The sequence below is a fragment of the Canis lupus genome, chromosome 7 (assembly GCF_011100685.1).
Source record: "Canis lupus familiaris isolate Mischka breed German Shepherd chromosome 7, alternate assembly UU_Cfam_GSD_1.0, whole genome shotgun sequence".
In the NCBI taxonomy this organism is placed as follows: domain Eukaryota; kingdom Metazoa; phylum Chordata; class Mammalia; order Carnivora; family Canidae; genus Canis; species Canis lupus.
Window position 1 is genome coordinate 14,850,888 of NC_049228.1, and position 25,390 is coordinate 14,876,277.

At 46.3% G+C, this 25,390-nt stretch overlaps 1 protein-coding gene across 13 annotated transcripts in view; it reads left to right on the plus strand.

Moving 5' to 3' along the window:
• CACNA1E (calcium voltage-gated channel subunit alpha1 E) overlaps positions 1 to 25,390 on the plus strand; it is a 382,029-nt gene that overhangs the window by 88,372 nt on the left and 268,267 nt on the right. For all 13 annotated transcript variants that reach the window (XR_005361978.1, XM_038542200.1, XM_038542209.1 and 10 more), the window contains exons 3-4: positions 9,306 to 9,411; positions 10,252 to 10,391. Coding sequence is in view for 12 of the 13 variants with exons in the window: in XM_038542200.1 (XP_038398128.1) it covers positions 9,306 to 9,411; positions 10,252 to 10,391 (246 nt within the window). In the remaining variant the exon portion in view is untranslated. The remainder of the gene's footprint in view (positions 1 to 9,305; positions 9,412 to 10,251; positions 10,392 to 25,390) is intronic.

Below are 25,390 nucleotides of genomic sequence, written 5' to 3' on the forward strand. Positions count from 1 at the left end.
AATTAGTTGTGGAGGGAGTATTTATACTCCAGAAACTGGCAAATGCTATACACCAGGGCTTCCCATCCTTTAGAGAGACTGGTTGTTAAACATTTATTAGTACAACATTCAGCTGACTTCTTAACAAACTCGTCCATTCCCTTGTGGAAGAGTGAAGCTGCTCTTCTGTCTCCCCACACATCTGCCTGTGGGTGGCTGTTCTCCCCTTTGATCTTACCCTCCAGGATGACTTAGTGCCTAGCCCACACTATAAGCTAGTCCTTCAGATATTTGAAAACAGCTATGCCATCTCTCTCAAAATTTCCCTTCCCAAGCTGTATATCCTTAGTGCCTTTAACATTTTCTCATATGGTTTGGAAGCTCAGTGGGTGTCTTTGAACACTGGGGTACACTTGCTGGGTTTTCAAAGGAAAACAAAAATTCTCTCACAGATGATCTGTGGACTCTTGCATAAAAGCCTTTTCATTTTCTTTGTACATTCGGGTACTATGTGTCACCCCACGAAGCAAGTGTGGATGTGAAGTTAGTGGATAGTCTTGGGTGTGGTTGCTGGTGGCAGCCCACATTCTTCTTTCCCTACAATGTGCGCTGCTGCCAGCACTCTTGATGGGCTCGAATTTGTCAGAGTAGCATCAAAACACAGATTGTGGTTTCTGAAACAGGTCATTTTCCTGCTGCTATTTTGTTTTCTTCCAGAGGCTTTTAATATTACCACTTTCTTTCTTCCCTTTGCTGTAGTGTTCAATCATCTGTCCCCTGATCACCAAAACTGTGTATTGAATGACAGTATTCTGAGCCTGGGACTGAATCAGACATGTACCAAGTAGATTTGTTAAGACGTATCCACCTGACTGAAACTGAGGCAGAAGAAGGAAGAAGGCTGGTGCTGTTAGTTCCTCAGGACTGCCACTCCCCATTCTCTTGGAATTGGAGCTCAGATGAGTCTGGAGCTGAGCTCAGGATTGGTTAGCCAAATTCACAATAATGTGAGCTTCTTTTCGATCATCTTGTATAGAGTCGGGGATATGGGAGTTAGGAAAGTTTTTTGGTCTGATAGCAGTCAGTGGAAGGTTGAATGTGGCTTCCTTCACAACCAACGTTAAAAGGATAATGCTAGGGATCTTTTTTGTTGAGTAACTGAGTCTATTGACTTCCATAGGAGAACAGTGGGCCTGTGCAAGCAAGAGAGAGCCTTTTGGGGGAGGGGAGGTCTTTGCCTCTTTGCTATATTCTCAATATTGCTTTCTTTGTCTTTCATTCATAGGATTTAAGTCTTTAGGAGTAGGTGTAATGGCATTTCCATCTTCTTGACAGAGAGCGAGCGAGAGAGAGAATGGGAGAGGTGTGTATGTGTGTTCAGGACTGCCTGTCAGATGGTGAATTTGAACAGAAGCAGCTGTTGTCATGGTGATGGCAGGTTGCATCCCACCACCATGGAAACCAAAGTTAAAAAACTGATGTTAAGGCTGGAAGTCACATGATACATTTTTGTTTTGTTTTGTTTTGTTTTAAAAAAAGAAAAGGGGTTTGGTTTTTCAATCTGATCTTTTTTTTTTAAAGACGAAGTTGGGTGGCAAGAAAAAAATGTGATAAGGAAAGCGGTGAGCTAGTGAAATGGGACAGCATGAAGTCTGCAGAGCCTTCTACCACATTCTCCTCTGCTTGGTAACAGTGCATTTTCCTGTCATGGGGGCAGAGCGGGAGGAGGAGATACTGCGTGAATTTCCAGATTTTCACCCTTTGCACTGCTCTCTGTCATGTGGAGAAGCACAGGTGTTGAGTCCTCCTGACCTTCGGTGGGGATGTGTGGTCCAGCCTCTGCTGATCAGTCCAGGACAGAGGCCTGGAAACCTAAAATTAAGGACTGAGACAAGAGAAGGAAATGGAATCGAGGGTGTGACTGGCTCCAGATATGAGAGTGGTTCATGCATTGATAAGTTGAGATGATTAACATTGTCTTTCAGGAAATTGAAAAATTCATCTGTAGTCTCTCAGAACGCCAACCCTTCAGTCTATTCCCTTTTCTGGATTAGTCTTTGGGCTACGTTGTTCTGCTAGGTCAGCTGCAGGAGCAAGTGCAAAGAAGTCTGGAAGGAGCCCATCCAGGAGCACATTAGCCTCTGAGCCAGGTTCCTTGCACCTCAGCTTAGCTCTTAACCTGGCCTTTCACCTGGGCGGGTTGGGGTGAGCAGGAGAAGGCTTCTGGAGAGGCATTAGGGGGCCCTCTTAGATCTTCATCTTTTTATCTCATACTTGCTTTCACTTCCATACCATGACCTGAACAAAAAGTAAGGCATCCCTGCAGGAAGGAGAGCTGGCCCCAGGTCTGTTTTAACAGGGTGCAGTTTAAATTTTCTTTTTGATCTGAAGGGTTGAAGACCTGCATGCGTGGCCTGTATGAGCAGGCCAGGAGACAGCTATTCCTGCCTCTAGGAAGGGTAAAGAAGGTGAGGAGGGGTGCAGACAACTTGGTGGAAATCATAGTGGTGGCTCTGGCCACGTCTGGGTTTGAGGCACAAGGGCTTGTCTCTTCAATGTTATTGGTCCCTCCAGGACAGATGTATCGTTCTTAGCAACCCAGGCAAGGAGGATGTGATCTCACCAGCATGATCTCACTGCATTTCCATCAGGGTCTGTAGGAGCTGGAGCCGGACTTCTGTGATGGTTCAATCCCTCCTGTTCTTAGCCCTGGCCTTGGGTGTGATTAATGCCCCTTCTAATCACTGGGAGAGATTGCATCAGAGCCATCAGCTTCATAAATCCTCCCCTGGGGACTGGTATTTGGATGTGCTTTCCATGTTCCCTAGGGGTTCTGGGGCCAAATGTCTTTGCTGTCTTCCTGGAGGCCCATTACCATATTTATATTTTTTAAATTCTTTATTGCAGTGGGTCTCTTCAGTGTCAGCTCTCGGTTGCAGCCAGCCAGCCCCCTCCCAGAGGCTGTGACCACTAACAGTTGCTTATCCCAAAGCTTAGAGTCACAGCAGATGCTTAAAGAGTAATTTGGTAGAATAATAAAAATGACTGTGTATTTGTATAGCACCTTATGGTTTTCGAAGGACTTTATATTCATGGGTCATTCTAGACTTTGAACCTTCTGTATTTCGTATTTGGTTCTGTGGGAATGGATGGCAATGCTTTTCCCTGCCTTGAGTGCCATGTTGGGGCACATTTTGCAGTGGGAACCCTAGCTCTGGTTTACCATTACCAGTCTACATTTCTCCATTGCATTGTAGGTCTCTGGGAAGATTCTGGTTTTTCTCATAGAAAAAAAAGTAGTGTGGAAGCCTTGGATGGCTGCATTTCATTATCGTTCATATTTAAAATGTCTCTCTAGTGTGGTGCTCGAGGAAATCACAGATTAGGCAGGGCCCCTTCCCTCTGACTGTCTTTGAAGTAACATCCCACTTGTCAGAATGGCCCAGGCCAACTTCTGAGGACTCTTTCATCTTTTAGAATTAGACCCCCCAAATATAGGCAGCTGGGATGGAAGGAGAGGAAGGGAGATAGATCTTGCAGGGAGAGAGTGTTCTGGCCCAGGGCTGAGGGATGGAAATAGGTAAAGGAGGCTGAGCCAAGCCTTCCCTGAGACTGTGGGCTATTCTAGACTCCCCCAGGAGTTTTCAGGAAGTGTGTGAAGTGGCCACAGGCTGTTCCCCACAAAAGTGGATTCTCCATTAGGCCTGGAGTCAGAGAGAGCACAGCATTCTCTCCCTGGTGGCCTTTCAGCCTCTCTGAGTACATTCCATCTCCTTAGTGTGCTCTGATGTCACAGCTCTGAGAAGACACAGCTGAGAGCAGAAGGGATCTAGGATCAGCATCCTGGTGGTAGTGAAGATGCATGTTTCTCCTGGAGTATCCTAGGAGTGCTGCTCGAGGCCTAAATCTATCCCATCCCTGTGCCTGCAGATCTACCCCTGAGAGGTGTTGGCAGGTAAGGCTCTGCCGGTCTGGGCATGAGGAGGGCTCCTCTCCCAGGCAGGTCCCCAGGGCTTCATTGACAAGCAGAGCCAGCACCACAACTGTGGCCTATAGGGCAGCCCTCTTCCTTGCCCTGGCTTTCTGTGCTTCAGGAAGGAAATGAACAAATGGCAGGTGTGCAGGCCAAGTAGTGCTGCTCAAATTAGCTGTGTTGCTAAGGAAACAAGTCAACCGTTGGAAGGAAGGAGCATCGGGTAAAAGAGATAAATCAATAAGCGAACCTATTTTTGTCATTTCCCTAATGATTGTCTTGAAGCTGCTAGACGGGAAGGGGAGAGATGGAGCGACACAGGTCCTCATTAACCGGCTCAGAGGGAGAGAGAGGAGTGAAGGGGTGTTTGGGGAGATTGCCAGGAAAGTGGATGAAATGAGGCCCCGAGTGAGCAGATAGTGAGACAGATATGGGAGAGGAGGCGTCTTGGCAGGTTTCAAAGCATTTCCGTGGCCATTTCCTCCTTGGGTCTGGTCCCTTTGTTCTCCTGCATAAGGTCCTCTCAGAAACCTTGTGCTGCTTTCCATGACCCACAGGATGGGACGGTTTTATTGTGTTGGTTTATGTTTTTTCAAAAACATATAGCTTTAATTGATTTTATAATTATAAATTAATACATACTTGTTATAACATTCAAGCCAATGCATAAAGGAGTAGAAAAGAAAGTGAAAGTAACCCTACTATCCCAAGAAAATGCATTATCCTTCTAGCATGACAGATTTTTTTTTCCTTTGCTCCTTTCTCAAAAATCTTTTTTACGTTAAAGGGATCTTCTATGCATGCTGGTTTCTATTTTTGAATAGCTAATGTGCGTACACAAAGTCTAGTACAAAAAGTTCAAGTGGGTGCACAGTGTGGAGAAAATATGAGATACCTTTGCAAGGATACCTCTGACTCTGGTTTCTCTATGCAATTCACTTATCGATCAATTGATTCATTAATTAGGAGATAATTATTGGGTTCCTATTGTGTGATGGACATAAGGGGTCCAGAGGTGAATAGGACAGGCAAAGCCCTTGCCCTTAGGCTCCCACACTCACTGCCCTGCTAGTTCTGTTTATTCAAGATCTCCGACTACAGTCTGGACATCAAGGAGAGATACAGGTCTCCAAAATGTGTTTGGTGTCCGGCACAGAATGTAATGGGAACCACTGAATTCCTGGGCAGAAGGAATCAGAGTCCTGGACAGTCTTCCATTACCATCTCTCAAAGGGCCTTGTCCTTTGAGGCCTTGGCAACGTGGAGCTTCCTTTGACCTTTCCAGGTCACATCTTTTGTCTAGTCTGAGGTGGATTCCCTTGGCCCCTGGGCCATTATTTGCAGTCCAGTCTCTTCCCTTGGGAGATATAGTGGAGCCACAAGCCTTAGAGCCAAGTTCATTTAGCTTGAAGTTATGAGGGTAGATGAGAAGAAATGGGAGTGGCACCTTTGAGTCAGCTCCCAAGGGTGGGGTGGGGGGCGGGAGCCCAAGGCCCGAGCCAGAGCGAGTGATTATGGGGCAGCCCTTGTGATGGCTCCTCAGTGGAGCTGCTGCTAGGGGATGCCTCCCATTCATTCACACCTGCAGTGAACATTGAGTCAGCTCCTACCATGTATCAGGGGCTCTGGTAAGCACCACCATTGGAGAGATGAGCATGAACACATCCTTGCTTTTGAGCTATAGTTTCTTGGGGGAGACAAATGAGGAGAAATAATAAAATTGTACAATGTAAAGAGCTCTGGGACACAGGGAGAAACCTTCACAGAGGTGATGTTTTAGTGTGCTCTTGACATACGACCAGAAAAGAGCAAGAAAGCCCATGGCAGGTAGAGGCAAAAGTGCCAAGATGTTGGCACCCATTCTTCATACTCTCTTCAGAAAGAGAAGGAGATGAGGGGGGAGGGAAAGGGCTGGAAGGGAGAGTGGTTGGGCTCCAGCCAGAAATGGATGTCCTCTCCCAAGATTTCCCAGTGACCATCCTTTTTGTCGTCTAGTCCACAGATACATCGGATTCCCATAGTCTCACCTCTTCTTCTGCAGCGAAATCTCACCTCACATTCTTCATTGCCCCAAACGCGAATTCATCCTGAGGTGGAGATGAGCTGTAAGGTCTACAGGGACATGCCTCCCAAGGATATGTGTGTTTAAACAGGTTCCAAATTCCAAGCCTGGGGACAGCTGCTCTGCATGGGTCCTTAGACACCAGACCTTAGGCAGAGGATTCGGGTTGGGAAAGACATGGCAGTGGGTTCTTCTCAGAACCTCTGAGTTACCAAACCCTCACTTTTCAGTCGTGGCCTCCAGGGCTTTAGACAGTGCCATTCATTGAGACCTCATGAATTCTCAGCCATGCGGATGTCTGGCCAGTCACAGGAAGTTGGGTTCATTAGCACCTGGGGCCAGGAGTCTTTCACCTGCCCTGAGCCCCCCAGCAGTGGTGCTGGCCACACCTTCCTGAAGCTAGCCCTGGACATTCTTGAGTAGGTGAGCTGACGGGTCCTTGTAGGGAGTTGGATGCTTCAGTGATCTGGCTAGGGAGATGCGGGTGTGGGAGTGCGAGCAAGGAGTAGATGCCTCAGAGGGGCTGCAACAGTTCAAGCAGGCATGTGAGGGAGAAAGGCCTGGGGGGCATACAGCTACCATGACCTGTCATGCCTGCAAGTCAGCAGCTATGAGCTGTTAACTTTGAAGTTGGTGGTTATTACTTGAAGGTTTTCAGGGGAAGAAACCTGAACCCCAGAAAGCAACCCTAGAACCTGAGCAGACCAATGAGAGCTCATGATGTTTGCCACTTGTACGAGAGCATTCATGCTGGTTCCCAGGCCACATGCTAGGTTTGTCAGACCCACTGAGCAGCTCCTCTGAACTCACTTGGGGCGGGTACCTTCAGCCTTGGCAAAGGGCAGCTGAGCCCCACACTCTGTGAATAGTTTTGCCAGGAGTAAGGATGAGGCAAGAGGTGGCTCAGGCACTAGATTCCCTCCTGCCAGAGCACCAGCCCTCCTTCCACACCTTGGGGCCAGCAGTGACATCTGGCCTTTGTATCAGAGCTTCCCAAATAACGTTCCTCTGATTCCTTGCCCAGGAGAGGTGTTCTGATAAGAGGATGATACGGTGAAGTGAGTTAGGGAATGCTGTGTATCACTCCCACACCCTTTGGTGGGAGGCCGTGTGCACTGTTTACAGTAGTACTAAAGGCTGCAGGAAGTCCTGCTGGGAGAAACCTGCTCACTTTCCTGAATTCCAGCTCTCCCCCATTTATTTGATTGCAAATTCCTATAGTACTAGCATCCCATGGCCTGCATTTTAGGAACAGTGCCTAAATGCCCTCTACTTCTGTTGCTATTTGTCAGTGGCTGGTCAGCATGTTCTCAGGAAATGGCTGGATGCCTGGGCCACCACTTCTTCCATGCTCCCATTTGGGTCTGGGGGATTCTGGGTATCTGAGGGCTATGGGACACCAGGTCCTGGTGTGGTCCCTGGTCACTCTACACTTGGCCAGGGCTAATGATGAGAAGGAGGGGAACCACCCTCTGTGATCAGTGGGTGCTGGTGGCCCTGGGTGGGTCGTGGGTAGGGGCTTGTCCCAAGAAAGTGGGCATGCATGCTAGAGGGGCCTCTGTGGAGCGTGTCTGCTGGCATGTTTAGCTCTCAGGGGCCTAGTTTGGTACCTAGAGAGACTGCAGGAGGAGGAACGGCTGGGCATACTGAGGGACTATCCATGTGTTTAGAGTCTCCTCTGACTGGGATGGTTTAAACAAGCACAGTGGGGCGTGGAGGCAGGGAGTCGGCTCTGAAGTCCTCTGAGCCCATCCCGTTTACAGAGCAGCAGAAGCCAGCAGAGCTGTCCCTAGGGCGTGTGTCCTGGGTGAACACCGGGGCTGTGTGGGAAGGAAGGATGGGCAGCATGCAGGAGAGTGGGTGCATGGTGAGGGGGAGGAGACGGCACCAGGCACCGAGGAGTGAGAATGAAATGCTCTGGAGGCTCCGGTGCAGCTCCCGTCTCACCCGCTGCAGCCTCTCATTCCAGCACCAGGGCCCGAGCAACAGAGGGGCAGCTCACATCTCCTACATGCCACCTCTGCATGTAGGTGCCCTGTGCCCTGCCCTTCCGCAGAGATGCACTGAATGCCCACTTCCCACTGACGCCAATACCATGATGGGGATGGGGAGGCCTCAGGGGCCTGATTAGGATTTGTACTCCCTGGGGAAAACTCTAGGCCCTACAGGCTACACAGCAGGCCTGGATATATCAGGGAGACCGGGAGGATGGTCCCTTGCCTTCCCTCCACTTGGCCAGATCTACTCTTTTCTCCTGCCTGGCTTCCAGAAGCTGCCAGAGCATAGGTTGCTTGGCAAGACCAGTGGCATCAGCTCACTTGTGTTTGTCACAGCAGTAGCTACGGAATGAAAGCCACCATGCAGAATGACTTGACTCTGGAAACCAGTGATTCCCTCTCCTCTATTAACAGTTCCCCACTCCTGCTCCCCCACCCTGGGCTCGTGGCACCCCCTTCCTCCAGGGGTCAGGATGCAGGCACTTGAATCACAGTCCTGTTGTTCAGAAAGGCTCAGGGAGCCCCCTCATCTGTCTGCAGAAAAATGCAATGGGAAAAAAGCCTGGATTCATTATCCGTTCATTTGTAGTTTGGTTCTTAGACGCTCTGAGTTTTCTGTCCTGGACTAAGTCTTCTGATGTGTCTCTCTGCTCTCTGTGAAGAAGCTTAGGAGAAAATGAGGGGGGCAAGGCAGGCTTCTCCTGACCCCATGAAATATTTTTCTGAATTGGATATTGAAATAGAAGAGAGCTCACATGGAGAGAATTCTTCTTTTTCCAAGGGTTCTTCTACTCAGTTGAACAGGGGTTCTAGGGGAGGAGACCCCCGCCGTGATTCCCAGAGGCAGCAGCAGCCAGCCACAGCTGGATTCTGGCTGAAGCGTCCTCGTCCAGCACCGCAGTCGAAGCCAGGGAAGAACGGGAGCCTGCCTGCCACTGCATCAGTGTCCCTTCCTTCTTTCCATTTGTTTTCAGCCCTGCTTACTCCCGGCTATGCCATTGAATTCCCTAAGTGTCTGGAGTGCCAGCCAGATCTCTAACTATACCATTTGTTGGCTACATTCCTCCTTTTCTTGGAGAAAGTGCTTTGTGTTGAGAGCCCCATCAGAAATGGTTATAGTTCCTCATGCTGAGGACCCTCCACTGCCCGGCCTGCCTGCTTGCCGAGAGAGATCATGCATCCTGCACAGACATCGTATGGGTTTTGATGAAGTTTGCGGATTTATGTGCATGGCCATCTTGGAGGCTGCATTCCTCTCTTTGGTGAATCTGTTCCTTAACTTCATCTTTCCTACGCCGTTTGAGTACATGATTTTGGCAACCATCATTGCCAACTGCATTGTCTTGGCCCTGGAACAGCATCTTCCTGAGGATGACAAGACCCCGATGTCCCGCAGACTGGTATGTGCCTCCTTCCATCTCATCTTTACCCTGGTCCTTTCTCTTCCCTGGTTCCCTTCTCCTTTGCTTTATCACCTGGCCCCCTTCCTTTCACCCTTCCCTACGTTTCTGTGAGGAGTTTTTCTTTGCTGAGGGATAGACAGGTGACAAGCCTCATTGGGATTCATAAGGATAAGACCTTTTTAACTCCTACTCCCTGGAAGTTCTGAGGGCATCACAAACACTTGTGTATACATTACTTGGCAGCCAGACAAGAAGAAAGGGGAGGCACAGGGGCCATCCACTTCGCTTCCCTTCCTAAGGAACTTTGGAAGTAAGAGATAAGGATGCTCAAAGCTTATGTGCATTCATGATGATGAACTTCGTAGATGTTATGCCCATATTCTCCTTAAAGCAATGAACCACATGTGCAGTGTGTTCTCCCTAGAGAGGGCAAACTAATTGCTTAAAATCCAAATGTGTGGATTAGCAGTTCCAGCCTGATTACCTGCAGGTGAGAACCCTTAAGCTTCCAGGGTAAGTGAAGGCCAGCGATGGAAAAGCCACCTCCTCCAAGGCAAGCCAGAAATATCAGTCATCCAACCTGGGAAGAAGTCTGGCTTGGGTGTGATCCCCCCACACCCATCCATCTCTGTGGCTGGCTCCCCTGAGGCTCCCTGAGTCGTTCAGTGAGTGTACTCACTTCCCACCTGTGCCTGCGGCTGGCCCCATGCAGATGTCCAGGTGTCATGTAGGAGAGAGGAATGATCAGAGTGGAGAGGGTGGCTGGGGTGTGTCTTTGTCTGCATCTGATGCAGCATATTCCCTCCCTTACCGGTACCTCTGCTCCTCATCCTGCAGGAGAAGACAGAGCCGTATTTCATTGGGATCTTTTGCTTTGAAGCCGGTATCAAAATTGTGGCCCTGGGGTTCATCTTTCATAAGGGCTCGTACCTCCGCAATGGCTGGAATGTCATGGACTTCATCGTGGTCCTCAGTGGGTGAGTCTTCTTCCTGTGTCTCTCCTTTTTTTGTGTGAGGGGACATGCCTGTGTTGTCACAAAGTGACTGGTGCAAGGAACCCAGGAGTGGGAAGGCAGAGGGACTGAGGACAAGATTTCTCATGGGGCCAGACTGTAGGTGATCCACCTGCAGGGGGATATGGGTCTGTGGAGATGCATGCGGCCTTCTGTAGAGGTTACAGAACCAAGGTGTGTGGTTTGCAGTCTTCTGGTTTTCCATTTCATGTTTGGCTAGTGCTGGACACACACATCCCAGTGAGTCTTTTCACTAAAGCCATCAGCTTTCCCTAGCCTGAGGGGCACCCACCACAGATGGCCCCAAATGCTATAAGGTGCAGTGTTTCTTTGAATGTTGGAAAGACTCCCAAAGATATTTTCGTAACTGATCATTGAGGCTTGTGTCCTGACAACAGAATTTTTTATTGATTTGCGGATTTATTAACATGAAGAGGTAATAAAACTGAGTCACATTCAAATGTTTGATAAGTAATACTAAATGGTTGCTGATGCAGTGTCATAGGCAGCATATATTTATTGGCAGTAGATTTATTTAAATATTTTATAAATCTTTTTTTTGGAAAATGAATACAGTCTGCCTCTATTGGGGCCTATCCAGTGCTGTTAGCCACATATGTGATGGTCCTTCAGGCTTGTGATAATGGGCATGCCTCTCTGGGTTCTTGTGGTTTCTTGTTGTTGTTTCTGTCAGATGACTTTCGTACCTGCATGGGAGGGTAGGGGTCCAGGCCTTGCGGGAACGCCCCTGTCCTGTGTGGGTATGGCAGGAAGGGGTGTGACATGGAAATTCCCATACCCAGTTGCTTGCCAGACAGTAGTTCAAACCTGTGTGGAAAAGAGGAGAATATAGTAGAAAAATGAGGAGGGGAGAATGAGGAATCACCATTATGATTGCCCAGAGGAGAGGAGGACAAAGAGGATATTTCTTTCAGGAAACAGAGGAGTGGAGGTAGATAAAGCCTGAGGAAAATAAGAGCTTATAATATTCACGTCTACTCATTATCTTGTGGAATACACATAATACTCATACTTTTAACCTTCACACCAGTGGTGAGTAAGTGAAAAAGAAGTTGAAGGTGTAAAGGACTGGAATGTTCAGATGGAGCTTGTAAGCAACCAACCCCTCAATATAGGGAACCGGTAAATAGAGAAGACGATGTTTAAAAACATCTGTTGCCTTATAAAAGGATTTTCTGAACATTATTCTTGTAAAAGAAAATTCTACTGAATTTTAAATATGATTTAGTCTATAGAGATAATTTGTACATAGTATTTCAGAAGTGCATGGTTGTAGACAATGCCGCACACCTGGGCAGTTTTTTTTCATGTTTTATTTTTTCAGCTTTATTGAGGTATGATTGACAGATATAAATTGTATATATTTAAGGTGTGCAATGCGATGTTTAGGTATACATCGCAAAATGATTACCACAATCAAGCTAATTAACATATCTATCATCTCACATAGTTACCTGTTTTGTGTGTGTGGTGAGAACACTTGAGCTCTACTGTCAGCAAATTTCAAGCGTACGGTACACTATTATTAACTATAGTCACCATGCTGGTCTCCAGGACTTAGTCATCTGTAGCTGATTGTTTGTACTCTTTGACCAGCTTATCCCTCACCCGCAATACCTAGTAAGTCCCATTCATTTCTCTGTTACTATGAGTTCAATATTTTTTTATTCAGTATTTTTTTTATTTTATTTTTATTGGTGTTCAATTTACCAACATACAGAATAACCCCCAGTGCCCGTCACCCAATCACTCCCACCCCCCGCCCTCCTCCCCTTCTACCACCCCTAGTTCGTTTCCCAGAGTTAGCAGTCTTTACATTCTGTCTCCCTTTCTGATATTTCCCACACATTTCTTCTCCCTTCCCTTATATTCCCTTTCACTATTATTTATATTCCCCAAATGAATGAGAACATATAATGTTTGTCCTTCTCCGATAAATGAGACCACACAGGAGTTCAATATTTTTTTAAAGACTCTATGTATAAATGAGATCACGCAGTCTCTTTCTTTTCAGTGCTTGGGTTATTTCACTTCGCATAATGCCCTTCAAGTTTATCTGTTTTATTGCAAATGGCAGGATTTCCTTCTTTTTTTAAGGCTAAATAATATTCCCGTGTGTGTGTGTGTGTGTATTTCTTTCTCCATTCATCTACCAATGGACATTTAGGTTGTTTTCATATCTTGACTATTGTGAATGAAGCCACAGTGAACGTGGAGGTGTAAGTCTCTCTTCAAGACAGTGATTTTATTGCCTTTGGATATATACTCAGAAGTGGAAATGCTGGATTTATGGTAAATTTTTTAGGAACCTCTATGCTGTTTTCCACGGTGACGGTGCCAATTTACATTCCCGCCAACAGTGCATGGGGGTTCCCTTTTCTCTTCATCCTCACCAAAGTGTATTATCTTCTGACTTTTTTGATAATAGCTTGGTGATGTTTTAGGTGTCCCTAGAATAAGTAAAGTCTACTATAGAGTGAAAGGCCTAAATGAGACTCTGAGTCATTTAGAAATATTGTGATTCTTTCTGGGACAAAAGTACTATATGTATATTATATGTTAAGATTCTGTGGGGATCCCTGGGTGGCTCAGTGGTTGAGTGTCTGTCTGCCTTTGGTCCAGGGTGTGATCCCGGAGTTCCGGGATCGAGTCCCACATTGGGCTCTGATGTGAGGAGCCTGCTTCTCCCTCTGCCTATGTCTCTGCCTTCTCTCTGTGTCTCTCATGAATAAATAAATAAAATCTTAAAAAAAAGGATTCTGTGAATTGTTGGTCCTGCTGAGTTCTATGTGTCAGAGGCCATTTGAAATTTCTCATCTGTTTGTTTGTTTGTTTGTTTGTTTGTTTAGAGAGTGGGGGGGAGGGGCAGAAGGTGAGGGGGAGGGAATATAAGGGAAGGGAGAAGAAATGTGTGGGAAATATCAGAAAGGGAGACAGAACGTAAAGACTGCGAACTCTGGGAGAGAGACTCTTAAGCAGGCTCTATGCCCAGCACAGAACCTGATGTGGGGCTTGATCTCACAACCCTGAGATCATGACCTGAGCTGAAATCAAGAATTGGACGCTTAACCAACTGAACCATCCAGGCACCCCTCATCCATTTATTTTTATTTTAAACTATTATGTGTACATTAAAGAAAATATGGGAAAGTCAAAAGAGAAAAAACAATTCACTGATCAAGAAGAACTCATAACTATTGGTGGTATTTCCTTCCAGCCCTTTTAATGCTAAGGAAGCTTTTTTTTCAATGCTTAACATTTTGCTGCCTTTTCTCAATATAGAATGGGCATAGTACATATTACTCCATATTTTGGTAACAGTCTATAATGCTTGACCAGCAGCTTATTAAATGGATATACACAGAAGATGTGTACTTTTCCATTTTTACGATTATTTGATACCAAGATCTGCCTTCTGGTTTGGGCTTCTCTGATTAATTACTAAAAGTGTTCTGATGTACATCTTTAGGATATCACATTTTAAGAGGCATTATGGTGGGTAGAAGTACTAATACAGGTGACTCTGCCATTCTGGTGTGGGGTCTGGGAGCTAGGATGTATGAGGTAAGATGGTGGAACTGGACCCTTTGACACGATGAGACAAGACTGCTGGAAGCTGGAAGCACTATCTTCTCATAAGGGTTGCCACATGGCTCGAGGAGCAGATTTGGAGGAGTCACCAGGGGCTGTTGCCCAGCCAGGAAGGCCCTCCGTGTCCTCGCCTACATGTATGGGGGTGCACACGAGTGGGCAAAAGTGGTGACCGTTAGGCCAAGTCACTTATCCTCTTTGTTCTCCCCCTACTCAGCCTTCCAGCCTCCCACTCTTTGTGGCTCTTCAGATTTTGCTGAAAGGCCACCACTGTCCATCTGAACCAATAGGACTTCATCCCTGTTCCTCATCCCTGATTTTTCTCTCTCCTTAATTCCCATGCAGATGTACTCCAGGGAAAGGGCTTGGCACTCTCGAGATTGGTGCTGAGGGTTGCAGTTTGATACCACAGGAATAGATACTCAAATTTAGTGTTATGTTCACACAGTGCCTTCATGCACCACATTGCAGGGCTTCTATGGTGTGCATTTCTCAAGCTCTAGCATCTTCAACATCAGCCTGTGTCTTACAATAATGATGTTATATAGTTTCATTGACAGCATTTTCCTTTCTGTCTTTACTAAGAAGGAAATCAGGGGGCATCTTACAACTCTTGGGGTCTCAGAAGCAGTGAAACCCAGGGAGACGGCAGATCAGGCTTTTGCTGTGAATCATCTAGTACTCAGGTTAAGTGCTCAGCCCAAGATCAACTGCTTCTTGATCTCAGATCCAGGAGTTGGAACCGTGCCCTTTGACCTAGGGCTGGTACTTCGCCTGGGACAGCCCCCTCCTCAGGCTTCTTGCCATCTGCCTCTGCAGCAGTTGCTGCTGGCAGCTCCTCGTTCCCAGCTCAGCTCCAGGTGTCACCTCACATTCTCCTCTCATGTACAGGGGTAATGACAGGTGCTGGCGTATGATATGGTGCCTCAGGCTGAGGCTGCACAACTTCTCAGCTCTGTGTGTGACCGGGGTGGAGGGCGTGGGATGGGGGTGCTGAGGTGTCAGCTGGTTCTGTGAAAGACCTTCTATCAGTGACCTTTGCTAAGGAATGGGGAGCTGGGGCCACTCCGTATTGCCTGTACCTCTGACCTTCCAACCTCTGGTATTCTTAGGTCTGTAAATTGAGAGAGCTCATGATTTAGAAAGTTAATATATGTGCTTTATTCATCTAATCCTCAGAATCCCACAAATGAGATCTTATTATCCTCAGTTTAGAGACAAAGAGACAGGTTCAGAGAGGGTATGTGCCTAACTAGGAGGCACTTGATCCAGGACTTTGGCCCTCATCTTTTGGCACCAAGGTCCTTCTTCCTACTCATTTTCCCACACTGTCAGCCACCTGCCAACCTCCTGGGCTCTGGGGCTCTGTGGTTCCAAAGCAGCGTGATTGCATGTCTTTCAGTTCCCTTGATGCAGTGTGGGATGGGCAGGGAGGGGCATAATTTGGCAAATATCCCCAACCTAAAGCTGAGGCTTTCCTTGTTGACTTGAGGAGGACCAGATTCCCATTTGTCCATCCTAAGACTTGTGTCTGTGGGCTTGGAATAAAACTCCCTGCTCTGTGGTTAAGAAGGCATGTTACTTAGCTCTCGTGGGCTTAATGTATAAAAACTGAATCACGACTTCGTTAATTGGTGTGTTGGTTCATTCACTCATTTATCTATTCATTTTTTTTAACAAACTTGTATTGTGGAATACTCAAGCAGATGCTGGGACTAAGATACACCAAAGTGAATATATTCTCATGTCTCCTATAAAAGACAGTAGAATGGAATGACAAATTCCATTCCTTTAACAACCTATTATCTTATATAACTTGGGATCTCTCGTATTGGTCACAATTCAGGACATGCTATTTCTAAACAGTTGTTAGGCCACTTGGAAAATTCTAAATTATTTGAAGTCATTATTCTGTATTAGACTTTTTAATAATCATAGCACCTGGAAATGATGGGCAAGCGATCGAGGAGGATGGGAACTCAAAGATGTGCCTAAACCATTGCTGAAAACAGGGAAGTAAGGGCAAGGACTGTCTTTCAACTTTGTTCATCTCTGTAGCCCCAGAGCATGGATTGTAGTAGATAGTACATGTAGTAAATGCTACTTGAATCAAATCACTTGCTTCATCCCAGAATCTCTTGTTACCTATGGGATAGAAGAGAGTACTGAGGAAAGCCTGGGACCAGGAGTGGGGAAGGGTTGTCTATTCCCAGTCCTTCCCCTTGATCTACAGCATCTCTCTCATGGAGCTAGGACTCACCCCAGCTTGCTCCCATCCTTATCACTTTGTTAGAGAAAAGAAAGGTGAGAATTCAGTCTCTAGGTTATTGAGTAGTATGGATTTCCAGTCATTTGGGCTTATTTACAGGGTTCTCAGTGTTACCTTTAGGTTAACTGTGGGTGTTGGGGGTGATAGCAGTGTCAGGGCTGAGTATTAAAGACCCAGCCTTCTAGAGGTAGTGAAAGGGAGTGGTAAGGAGAAAGCAACAGGATAGGATCACCTGGCACTTGCTGTCCAATGAAAGCTGCCATTTATTAAGCTATATGCTGAACACTGTAAAATACACACACACGTATGTATGTATGTATGTATGTATGTATGTATGTATGTTACTGCTCAGAACATGCTGTGCCAACACTTTGCCAGCCTGGCTGGGGGGACAACTTGTTTTGATTCTTCCCTTAACTGTGAGTACATGTGTGTAAGCTCTGGAGAATGGGAAGGTGTATCTGAGCTTGGAGCTTTTCCTCTTTTTTCTAATAAGGCCCTTGTGATCACCTGTCCCCACCCAACTGCCTTCCTTCAGAAAGGAAGGAATTGTGGTTGAATATTCACAATGTGCCAGGCACAGTGCTAAGTGTGGGTGGGATGGGGCTGAGTGTCCCCTGCGAGGAACCACATGTCACGAAAACTCAGAAGAAGAGCACCCAACCTAGCTATGGGGGGTTGGAGCAAACTTTCTGCAGGAAGTAGCATTCAAATTGGGATTGAAGATGGGCATGTGGAACTTGGACAAGGAAGGAGAAAAGGTTTTCTGGGGAAAGAATGCTACATCCAGATCTTTCAGGGTGAGAGAGTGAGAGCACGCAGGACAGTTCTGGGGCAGTGGCCAGTGGAGTCTGAGCGCTGAGTCTGGAGGTCAGCAGGGGCCATGCCGGCCTGGCTTGGGAGCTTGTACTTTAGCTGGAGGGCACTGGGGAGCCACTGAAGGCTTTGGGCAGGGCCGGGATGATTTGTTCTGACTCTGTTCTGGATGCTGTGCAAGACTTCTTTATCTTGGACCTGGTCCACTCTGAGGAATCGGCACAGAGAGGAGAAGGCAGCCATCGCCACGTCGTCTGTGGCTGCAGGATGGGAGGATATGCATAACCAGGCGGAGAGAGGAAAGACAAAGGAAGGGGGAACAGGAAAGAGAAAAGCCTGAGCAAATGCTATAGAAGAAATGCGGGGGGCTGCCAGTGCAGGTCCCCAGCTTGTCACCAGTGGCACACGCACAGTGGTGCAGCCTGACGCCTGTTGGTAGGAAGACGATATCTGGAGCTAAATATACATTGATAGGTATTTTTAGAGGGCTTCTGTAAGGAGGCCGCCCTAATACACGAATTTCCTGAGCAGCTAAAGATCGAGGAAAGCACAGTGTTCCCGAAGAGCCCTGTCTCTCCAGTGCCGAGAATGTGGGGGAGTCGTTGCAAGCGCAGTGCCGAGGCCCCCAGCCCAATGTACATCTCGGTGGTAATAGTACGGTAATACTTGGTATTTGTATAGCTTCTTCATGCCAGGGAGCCTGGCAGGAGTTTACAGATCTGTCTTCGACTCATCCTCTCTGCTCTAAGTGGGTGGCACAGGGAGGTGGGCAGCAAGGAAGGAAGGAACAGGGTATGGGAGCTTGTCATGGGGGAGATGGGGAAACTGAGGCCGAGTGAGGAGACATGAGGGGCTTGGCTCTAGAGGAGCTGAGTCAGTAGAGGGGGATGGTCTCTGGTGCCTGAAGGCTGGTGGTGGGGTGCTCCATGAGCCCTCAGGCTGGATGGCTTCCCAGGTGCTCGCTCCCAGCAGGGTCAGTGGCTGCTCACCCAGAGGCCTCCACCTCCTCAGTGGCTCCTTTTTCATTTCCAGCTCCACACTGGGGCTACACAGCTGTTGCTTGGGGCATCTCCTTTCATCAGGATGTTATTTTATTTTAAATGCATTTTCCTCCAGATGGGTGAAGGGTGGAGTTAGACTTAGGAATTTTGGTTCAGGGGAGAAGGGGACAAAAGGCAAAATGTGGAGTTTAGAGGTGTCCTCTCAGCTCTATGCTAATGAGAAAGCCAGTTCCTGCAGGGGGACCCTGGAAGAGAATCCCAGGTAGTAGTTGACAGGTAGGGGACTTGGGGTTACTCCGTGGGTGGTAGCTAATTTCTTCTCATATATGAAGTCTGCATTTTTTCTATGTTAGAATCATTTTTGACTCACTCAAAAGATATTTATTGAGTAGCTACTATGTTCTGGGTGTAAAGCATTGGTATTGGCATGGTTTCTCTTTCCTGAAAGGCTGCTGCTTGCCTCCTCCACAGAAGCTCAAACTGGAGAGAACTGAGTGAGGCCTGGATTGGCCGTGGTGTTAATAAGGAAGAAGTGGGAGGGGGAGTGGAGGAGCCTTTAGGATCCATGGGCAGATGGGTTTGGGGCTATTTTTCTGGCTTTACGTCCATTCAGAATAGCATAGGAAAACAATCATGGCAGGTTGCTTTCTAAATCAGACCACCGTGTCCGTCTTAGGGCATTTCAGGGCGTGCACTCTCACATGTATGCATGAGTGTGTGTGGAAGAGAGTGACAGGGCGAGAATTCCAGGGCATGTTTGCAAAGCGGAGATGGATCTAGCAGAAATGTTCGTGCTATAGATTTACAAGATAGACTTCAGAATTAAACAGAGTGTTTACATTTCCATTCTGTGGATGATACATGTGTCTTCACTTGGGCAGAGATTCGTGCACTTGTGCCTGTGTTGTAAATATAGTTCACAGTGAAGTACAAATGCGTCAGTGTGAAATGTGAAATTTAGCAGCGCTAGTTACCGTATGTATCACCGAAGTCAGGAAATAGCAGAGGTGATGAGTGCAGTGGTTGCCCCTAGGAGGGGGTAAGGTGCAGCATTACAGATGTTGAAAGGAGAAAGAAGGTGTACTGGTCTTAGAAGAGGACATATAAGGAAAGGGAAGTTTATGTTACTAAAGCTTAATCACTAAATTTTAGATTTAGGAGGATGCTAAATACCTCCGGCTTTCCCTTATTTATTGTTTGTCACAGAAGAGAAAACCGAGGCCCCAGTGGCCAAGCGACTGGTCAAGGGTCTCGTAGCTGGCATGTGGTGAGCAGGGACCCGGGGCCTGGTTTGCTGACTCCACATCCAGAACCCGGTTGCAGTTGTGCCCCACTATCCCTGACAGTGAGAAGCTGCTGCTGCTTGACTGTGCTCAGGCCATCAAGCTGGGATGGTAGGAAACAAATACATTTTTTTTTTTTTGCTAGTTAACTGGAACATACATGTGGAACTTCTATGGAAACAGTTTAATCTAGTGGACTAAATGTTTTGGGGGTCCTGGGCTCTGGTGCTGACCCTCATAGGCATTTTCTCCATGATGCCAGGTGACAGACACATCAGTGATCTCAGCCTCAGTTTGCTTTATAAAGAGAAGATAACATCTGCCCTAGCTTCTTTACCTTTAGCTTTAGCTTCTCTTGTGACGAGCAAGTAAAATAATGATGATGCTGATGTTGATGGTGATGGTTCCTGTTTTACCAGGAGCTCACATGTCTTATTTTATTTTATTTTATTTTTTTTTTAAATTTTTTTTTTAATTTTTATTTATTTATGATAGTCACAGAGAGAGAGAGAGAGAGGCAGAGACACAGGCAGAGGGAGAAGCAGGCTCCATGCACCGGGAGCCTGACGTGGGATTCGATCCCAGGTCTCCAGGATCGCGCCCTGGGCCAAAGGCAGGCGCCAAACCACTGCGCCACCCAGGGATCCCACATGTCTTATTTTAAATGGAAAAGGCTTCATAGACCATCTCAGCCCTTGCACAGATCATTTTAAATATAGAAATGCAGCAAAGCAGAGAACTATCTCCATTTCTCAGATGAGGAAACCAAAACTCAGAGGCTAATATGCTCAAGGCCAAATAGTTACTACGGGGAGGGAATGCCATTTTAATTCTATTACCAACAATTCCAAAGCCCATGCTATATCCACCGTACACACAGCTGCCTCAGAAAAAGTATTTTGAAAGATAACGAAGCAAAATACCAAATCAGTGAGCAGTGATACCTTCCCCCAGGACAGTGATGCTATGAAGATAAATGTTAAAATACACAGAAAGCACCTTTGAAAAAAAGATGTGTAAACAATTGAAAGCATTCAAAATACTCTGGTTCGGTAGTGCTCATTCAGAATAGTCATTTATCTCCATAAAATTTGCAGCCACAAAGACACGTTTTGCTAGGATCTATTGCAAGTTCCAAAACTAGGGCTAATTAAAAAATTCCCATTAGTTGTCATTTTGTTTCAAGACAGAAGTTTACTACAACTTGAACACAGCCTGTTTCTTCCTTTTGGTTGTATATCCAATCTTGTCAGATATGGTCACGTCCTTCCACAATGATTATCAACAACAAAGAAAGTCTAAGAGTATCAGCTGAAACAAAGGCCTTCATTTTTAATCTTATTGACAATGAAAATACTGCATCACCCAGACTTCCTCACCCCTGCCTTTATTGATATATTGATTAATTGATTGATTGATTTACTTGGTATTTGTATAGCTTCTTCATGCCAGGGAGCCTGGCAGGAGTTTACAGACCTGTCTTGGACTCATCCTCTCTGCTCTAAGTGGGCTGCACAGGGAGGTGCACACAGGGAGGTGGGCTTTGTCTTCTGGCCCTCCACTCTCCTCCCTACTTCATACAGATATATATATGGTATATCATATATATCACATATATGATATATAGGTCAGAGGGGTCTGGTTGTTACAAAGGAAGGTTGACGAGAATGCCCCTCTTCCCTCAGGAGGAATGTCCCATCCAAGAGCCCTAGTTATCGCGCTGAGGAGAGTTGACAGGGAGAGCTGAGTGCCAGTGGCCTCCAACCCTTGTCTTTCATTTCCTTCTGTCTCGGCTGCCACTCTTCTGTCAACAGCCTAGGCCTTGGTGACACACGGTGGTTAGGAGAGGAGCTCAAGGCCATGCTTTTTTCCCTGGCCTCTAACTCTGGGACAGCAACTGGGAGGCTGAGTGACAGGTGTGGCTGCTTCACACTTGAGATGGCATTTGCCTTGAAGTCCCATGAATTACATCACTGTGGGGTCCCATACATCTCACCTTTTCCTCCCACCCCCATGGAGCCAAGCCAGGTGTAAGGAGTTGGTCCTTAGCCCAGGGCCATGTAACTGGCCACGGGGGAACCAAAATGAAATGGACTGGGGTGGCATGACCTTGCTGTTGAGTCTGAATCAAAAATCTGGATGAAGAGGGATGACCAGGATGATGTCTTCCAGCCTAGCCCACTGTAGGCTGGGTGGGCCTAGCACCCACATCTGAAACCCTGAATGATGGGGTGGAGAAGACACTGGAGAGGCCAGTAGAAGAAGACAGGAAGGAAGGAAGGATGGAAGCAGCCAGTATCAGTTGAGCACCTTCTGTGTTCTGAACGCTGTGCTGAGTATGAGGGATCTGGCCATTTCTGTTGTCTTAGTGCTTGCTACCTAGCAGAGAAGACAGATGTTAAATAAATTTAATGATATTTAAGGTGCTACAAAGGAGACATGTTAGGACGCTGGGAGGGTTTTAAGTTGGAAGCCTAACCTAATCTGAGGGAGGATGCTCAAGAAGTTGCTGTTGATGTGGAAGCCTGGAGACTGGGCAGGATTTGGCTGGAAAAAGAAGATGAGAGGGAAGGGGGTGGGATGAAGAGAGTACAGGCAGAGGAGAAAGCTGGTGTGAAGGGTTAGGGATGGGAGAGAGCCTGCCAGGTGTGGGAAGCAGACAGAAGGCCAAATGGGCCTGTTGTGTTGTGACTGAAGTGGGGGTAAGCTGAGGGAGGCTGGCGGCAGAGGGGCGGGGGGTGTGGTGCAGGTCAGGGCCACATTGGCATCACCAGGGATGTTCCGTGGGATGCCACTACATGGTGTGAAGTAGGGAAGTAGATAGATTCGCAGAAGATGAATGGGGATGGGACAGTGCTTGCCGAGGAGAAGATAGAACAGCTTCCTGAGTCACTCTGCGTCTGCTCAAAATTTGGTACATAGAATTAGTGTCCTCAAAGAGTCCCTCTTTTCTGTCTTGCCTCCTCCTTCCAACACTGGCCCTCAACTATAATTTTGTTTAACCTTTTGGAGTTGTACCAACACCCAGTCTGTAGATCTTATAATCTAGCTCATTATATGCTAAAGATCTGTTAATCCTGCCCAGAGCAGAGACATAGTCCTGCCTTCTGGGTTCACAGTCTGAGCATCTCCTACTGATTCAAATAATGGGTAGAATTGATGAGTTGTGTGGGCTTTTATTTTTGATATTCAACAGAGAAATTATTTTAAAAATGCTCTTATGAGAACATTACTATATGATTATTGAGATTTTTATTTTTCTGATAGAACAATAGTCAAAAGATCAAGCCAACCCACATGCTTGTTTATGGGATGTTTCACTTTCTCCCTGCTCTCTAAGCCTATGACACGTCATGATGCTGGATCTGGATCCTAATTGAACTCTGGTTAATAACCACCATAAACACAATATTGTGTGATTTAGGGGCCCCATCTGGTGAGAGCTCATGGCACTCTGTACTTCACTCTCTACTCACTTCCCATTTGGAAAAGGGAAATGGAGGCCTCCTCCTGGTTCCCTTTCTGGGTAAGTGTTATATTCTCTGTTCTAGAAACAGGTCGCCCAGATGGATGCTCTACATCTAGGCTCTGTTGAGGGAGATGGGGAGGTGCTCACTGCTTATCCCAGTCTTTCCTGATGATGACTTAATTCCACATCCTCTCTTCAGCTCCTGAATGTTTCGGCTTCCTCCTCTCATTCTTTCTTTGTCCTCTCCTGACTCTCCCTAGCTCTTCTCTGTTTTTATTTTTCACACTTATCAAAATAAAAGATTGGGTAGGGTAGACTAGGCAGGTGCTATGGAAGATGGTGTGTGTGTGTATGTGTGTGTGTGATGACAATTCCCTCTGCCTCCTTCTTAAAGTCCTGTTAGAGTGACTTTGACATCCAGCCTCTCTCTTCCAATAAATCCAAGTTTGGGGTGCATTCTCCCTATAAGGAATATGATAACTCAAAGATTTGACAGGGTACTACTGCAAATAAGAAAGAAGGGATTTCCCTGACTTCAACTCCCCTGAGCTATGCCTGACCAGAACCCAGACTGAAGCTATGTACCAAGAGGTCCCCCAGAGAGATGCCTGAGTGGCTCAGTAGGTTGAGCGGCTGCCTTCGGTTCAGGTCATGATCCCAGGTTCTGGGATTGAGTCACACATCAGGCTCCCTGCCAAGCCTACTTTCCCTCTCCCTCTGCCTGCTGCTCCCTCTGCTTGTGCTATCTCTCTGTGTCAAATAAATCAGTAAACTCTTTGAAAAAAAAAAAGGGTCATCTAGAAATTCAAATTTTAGAACTGTAGATAGAAAGTTAAGGCAGGAATGTACCTAAAGTGTCACCTAGCTATTCCAGCAGTTTTCAGTCTGTGGGCTCTGGGACTCTGGAGATCCCTGGAATTATTGCAGTGGATGTGCAGATCCATGGCCACACCCAGCACTGGCTGTTTTCTGAACAATGTCTCCTATAAATACGTACCACAGTATCATTTTTCTAAAGTGTGTAGGTGCCATTGTTATTTATAAAATGTAAATGTATTTAAAAGCATTGTTGAATAAATAGCGGCTTTTTGTTTTATTTGGTCAATAGCATAGTGTTAACAATTTGGCCTTTGTAGACAAGCAAAGATGAGTTCATATTTCTGCTTTGCTTTTTAGTAGCTCAGTGGTTGTAGGCAAGTAACCCAGCTTCTGAAAGCTTTAAGGTCTAGAGGACATTTTGTAGCACATCTTTATAAAAAAGAAGGTGGTGGTAGTGATGGATAATGACATTTATTTAATAAAGTTGTTATGGGGCTATCCTAATGAAATAATTCCTCCAGGGAGTAAAGTGGGTCTTATATTTTGACATTAATAAAGGGAGCTTCATGCTTAAAAGGGTAAGAACTGATCCAGTGTGACCCATTGTTATAGATGAAGGGGTTGAGGCCCAGAGAGGAACCAATGAATGCCTGGTACTCCTGTCTCTGATTGGAGATTACCTGAAGCTAAAGCCTGGTTTTAGTCAAGCTTACGGATTTTTGGTATGTAGTCCTATGAAGGTGTGGTGGGGGAAGAAGTAGAAGTTAGACACAGTGCTCACACCCATGAATGGAACTGGCTGGTTGGAATACTATATGTACATATATGTATAGCTAATATATATATATATATATATATATATATATATATATATATATATATATATAGTAGCTAGGTATGGTGTAAACAGGACATAGTCTAGGGCTGGGTGATCCAGTCTCTAGGGCAGGCTAGAAGTGATATAAGTTGGGCCAGAGACACCTAGATCTCTCTCTGGGGTTAGGTATTCTATGGTCAGCCTTTGGATTCTTTGTCTTTTATCATTGATCAGAAATGCCTTCTTGGATAGTTAACTCTCTTTTAGCTCTCTCTTTAGTTGCATGCCTATTTTCCTTCACCCTGTGTGTGTATATATCTTGTTTTTCTGTCCTAAAAGAAAATATATGTTTTTCTCAAGACTTTTTGGTTTGAATATAGATATTTTTAAATAAGATTTTATTTATTTATTTGAGAGAGAGAGAGTGAGAGAAAGCGAGTGTACAAACAGTGGGAGCAACAAAGGGAGAGGGAGAAGCAGGCTCTCTGCTGAGCAGGGAACCTGATGTAGGGCTGGGTTCCAAGACCCTGGGATTATGACCTGAGCCAAAGGCAGATGTTAAACCGATTGAGCCACCCAGGGGCCCTGAATATAGATCTTGATTTGATTACTACTTGGTAGAGGAGAACGATATTAGATCTTTATGCTGTAGGAGGATGTGGGATAGTGGACAAGGTAGTTTGCCCTTTTTCATCATATTTATTCTAGTGACACTCCTTTATTCCCCCCTCCCTCCCCCATTGTCTGTTTATCTATCCAATTATCCACCCATCCATCTAAAAAACTATCATTTGTTATTTAAGTGTGTACGGAATTCCCAGCACTGTATTGGATGCTGAATATATCGGTAATGTAACCGTTATACTCCTTGCTCACA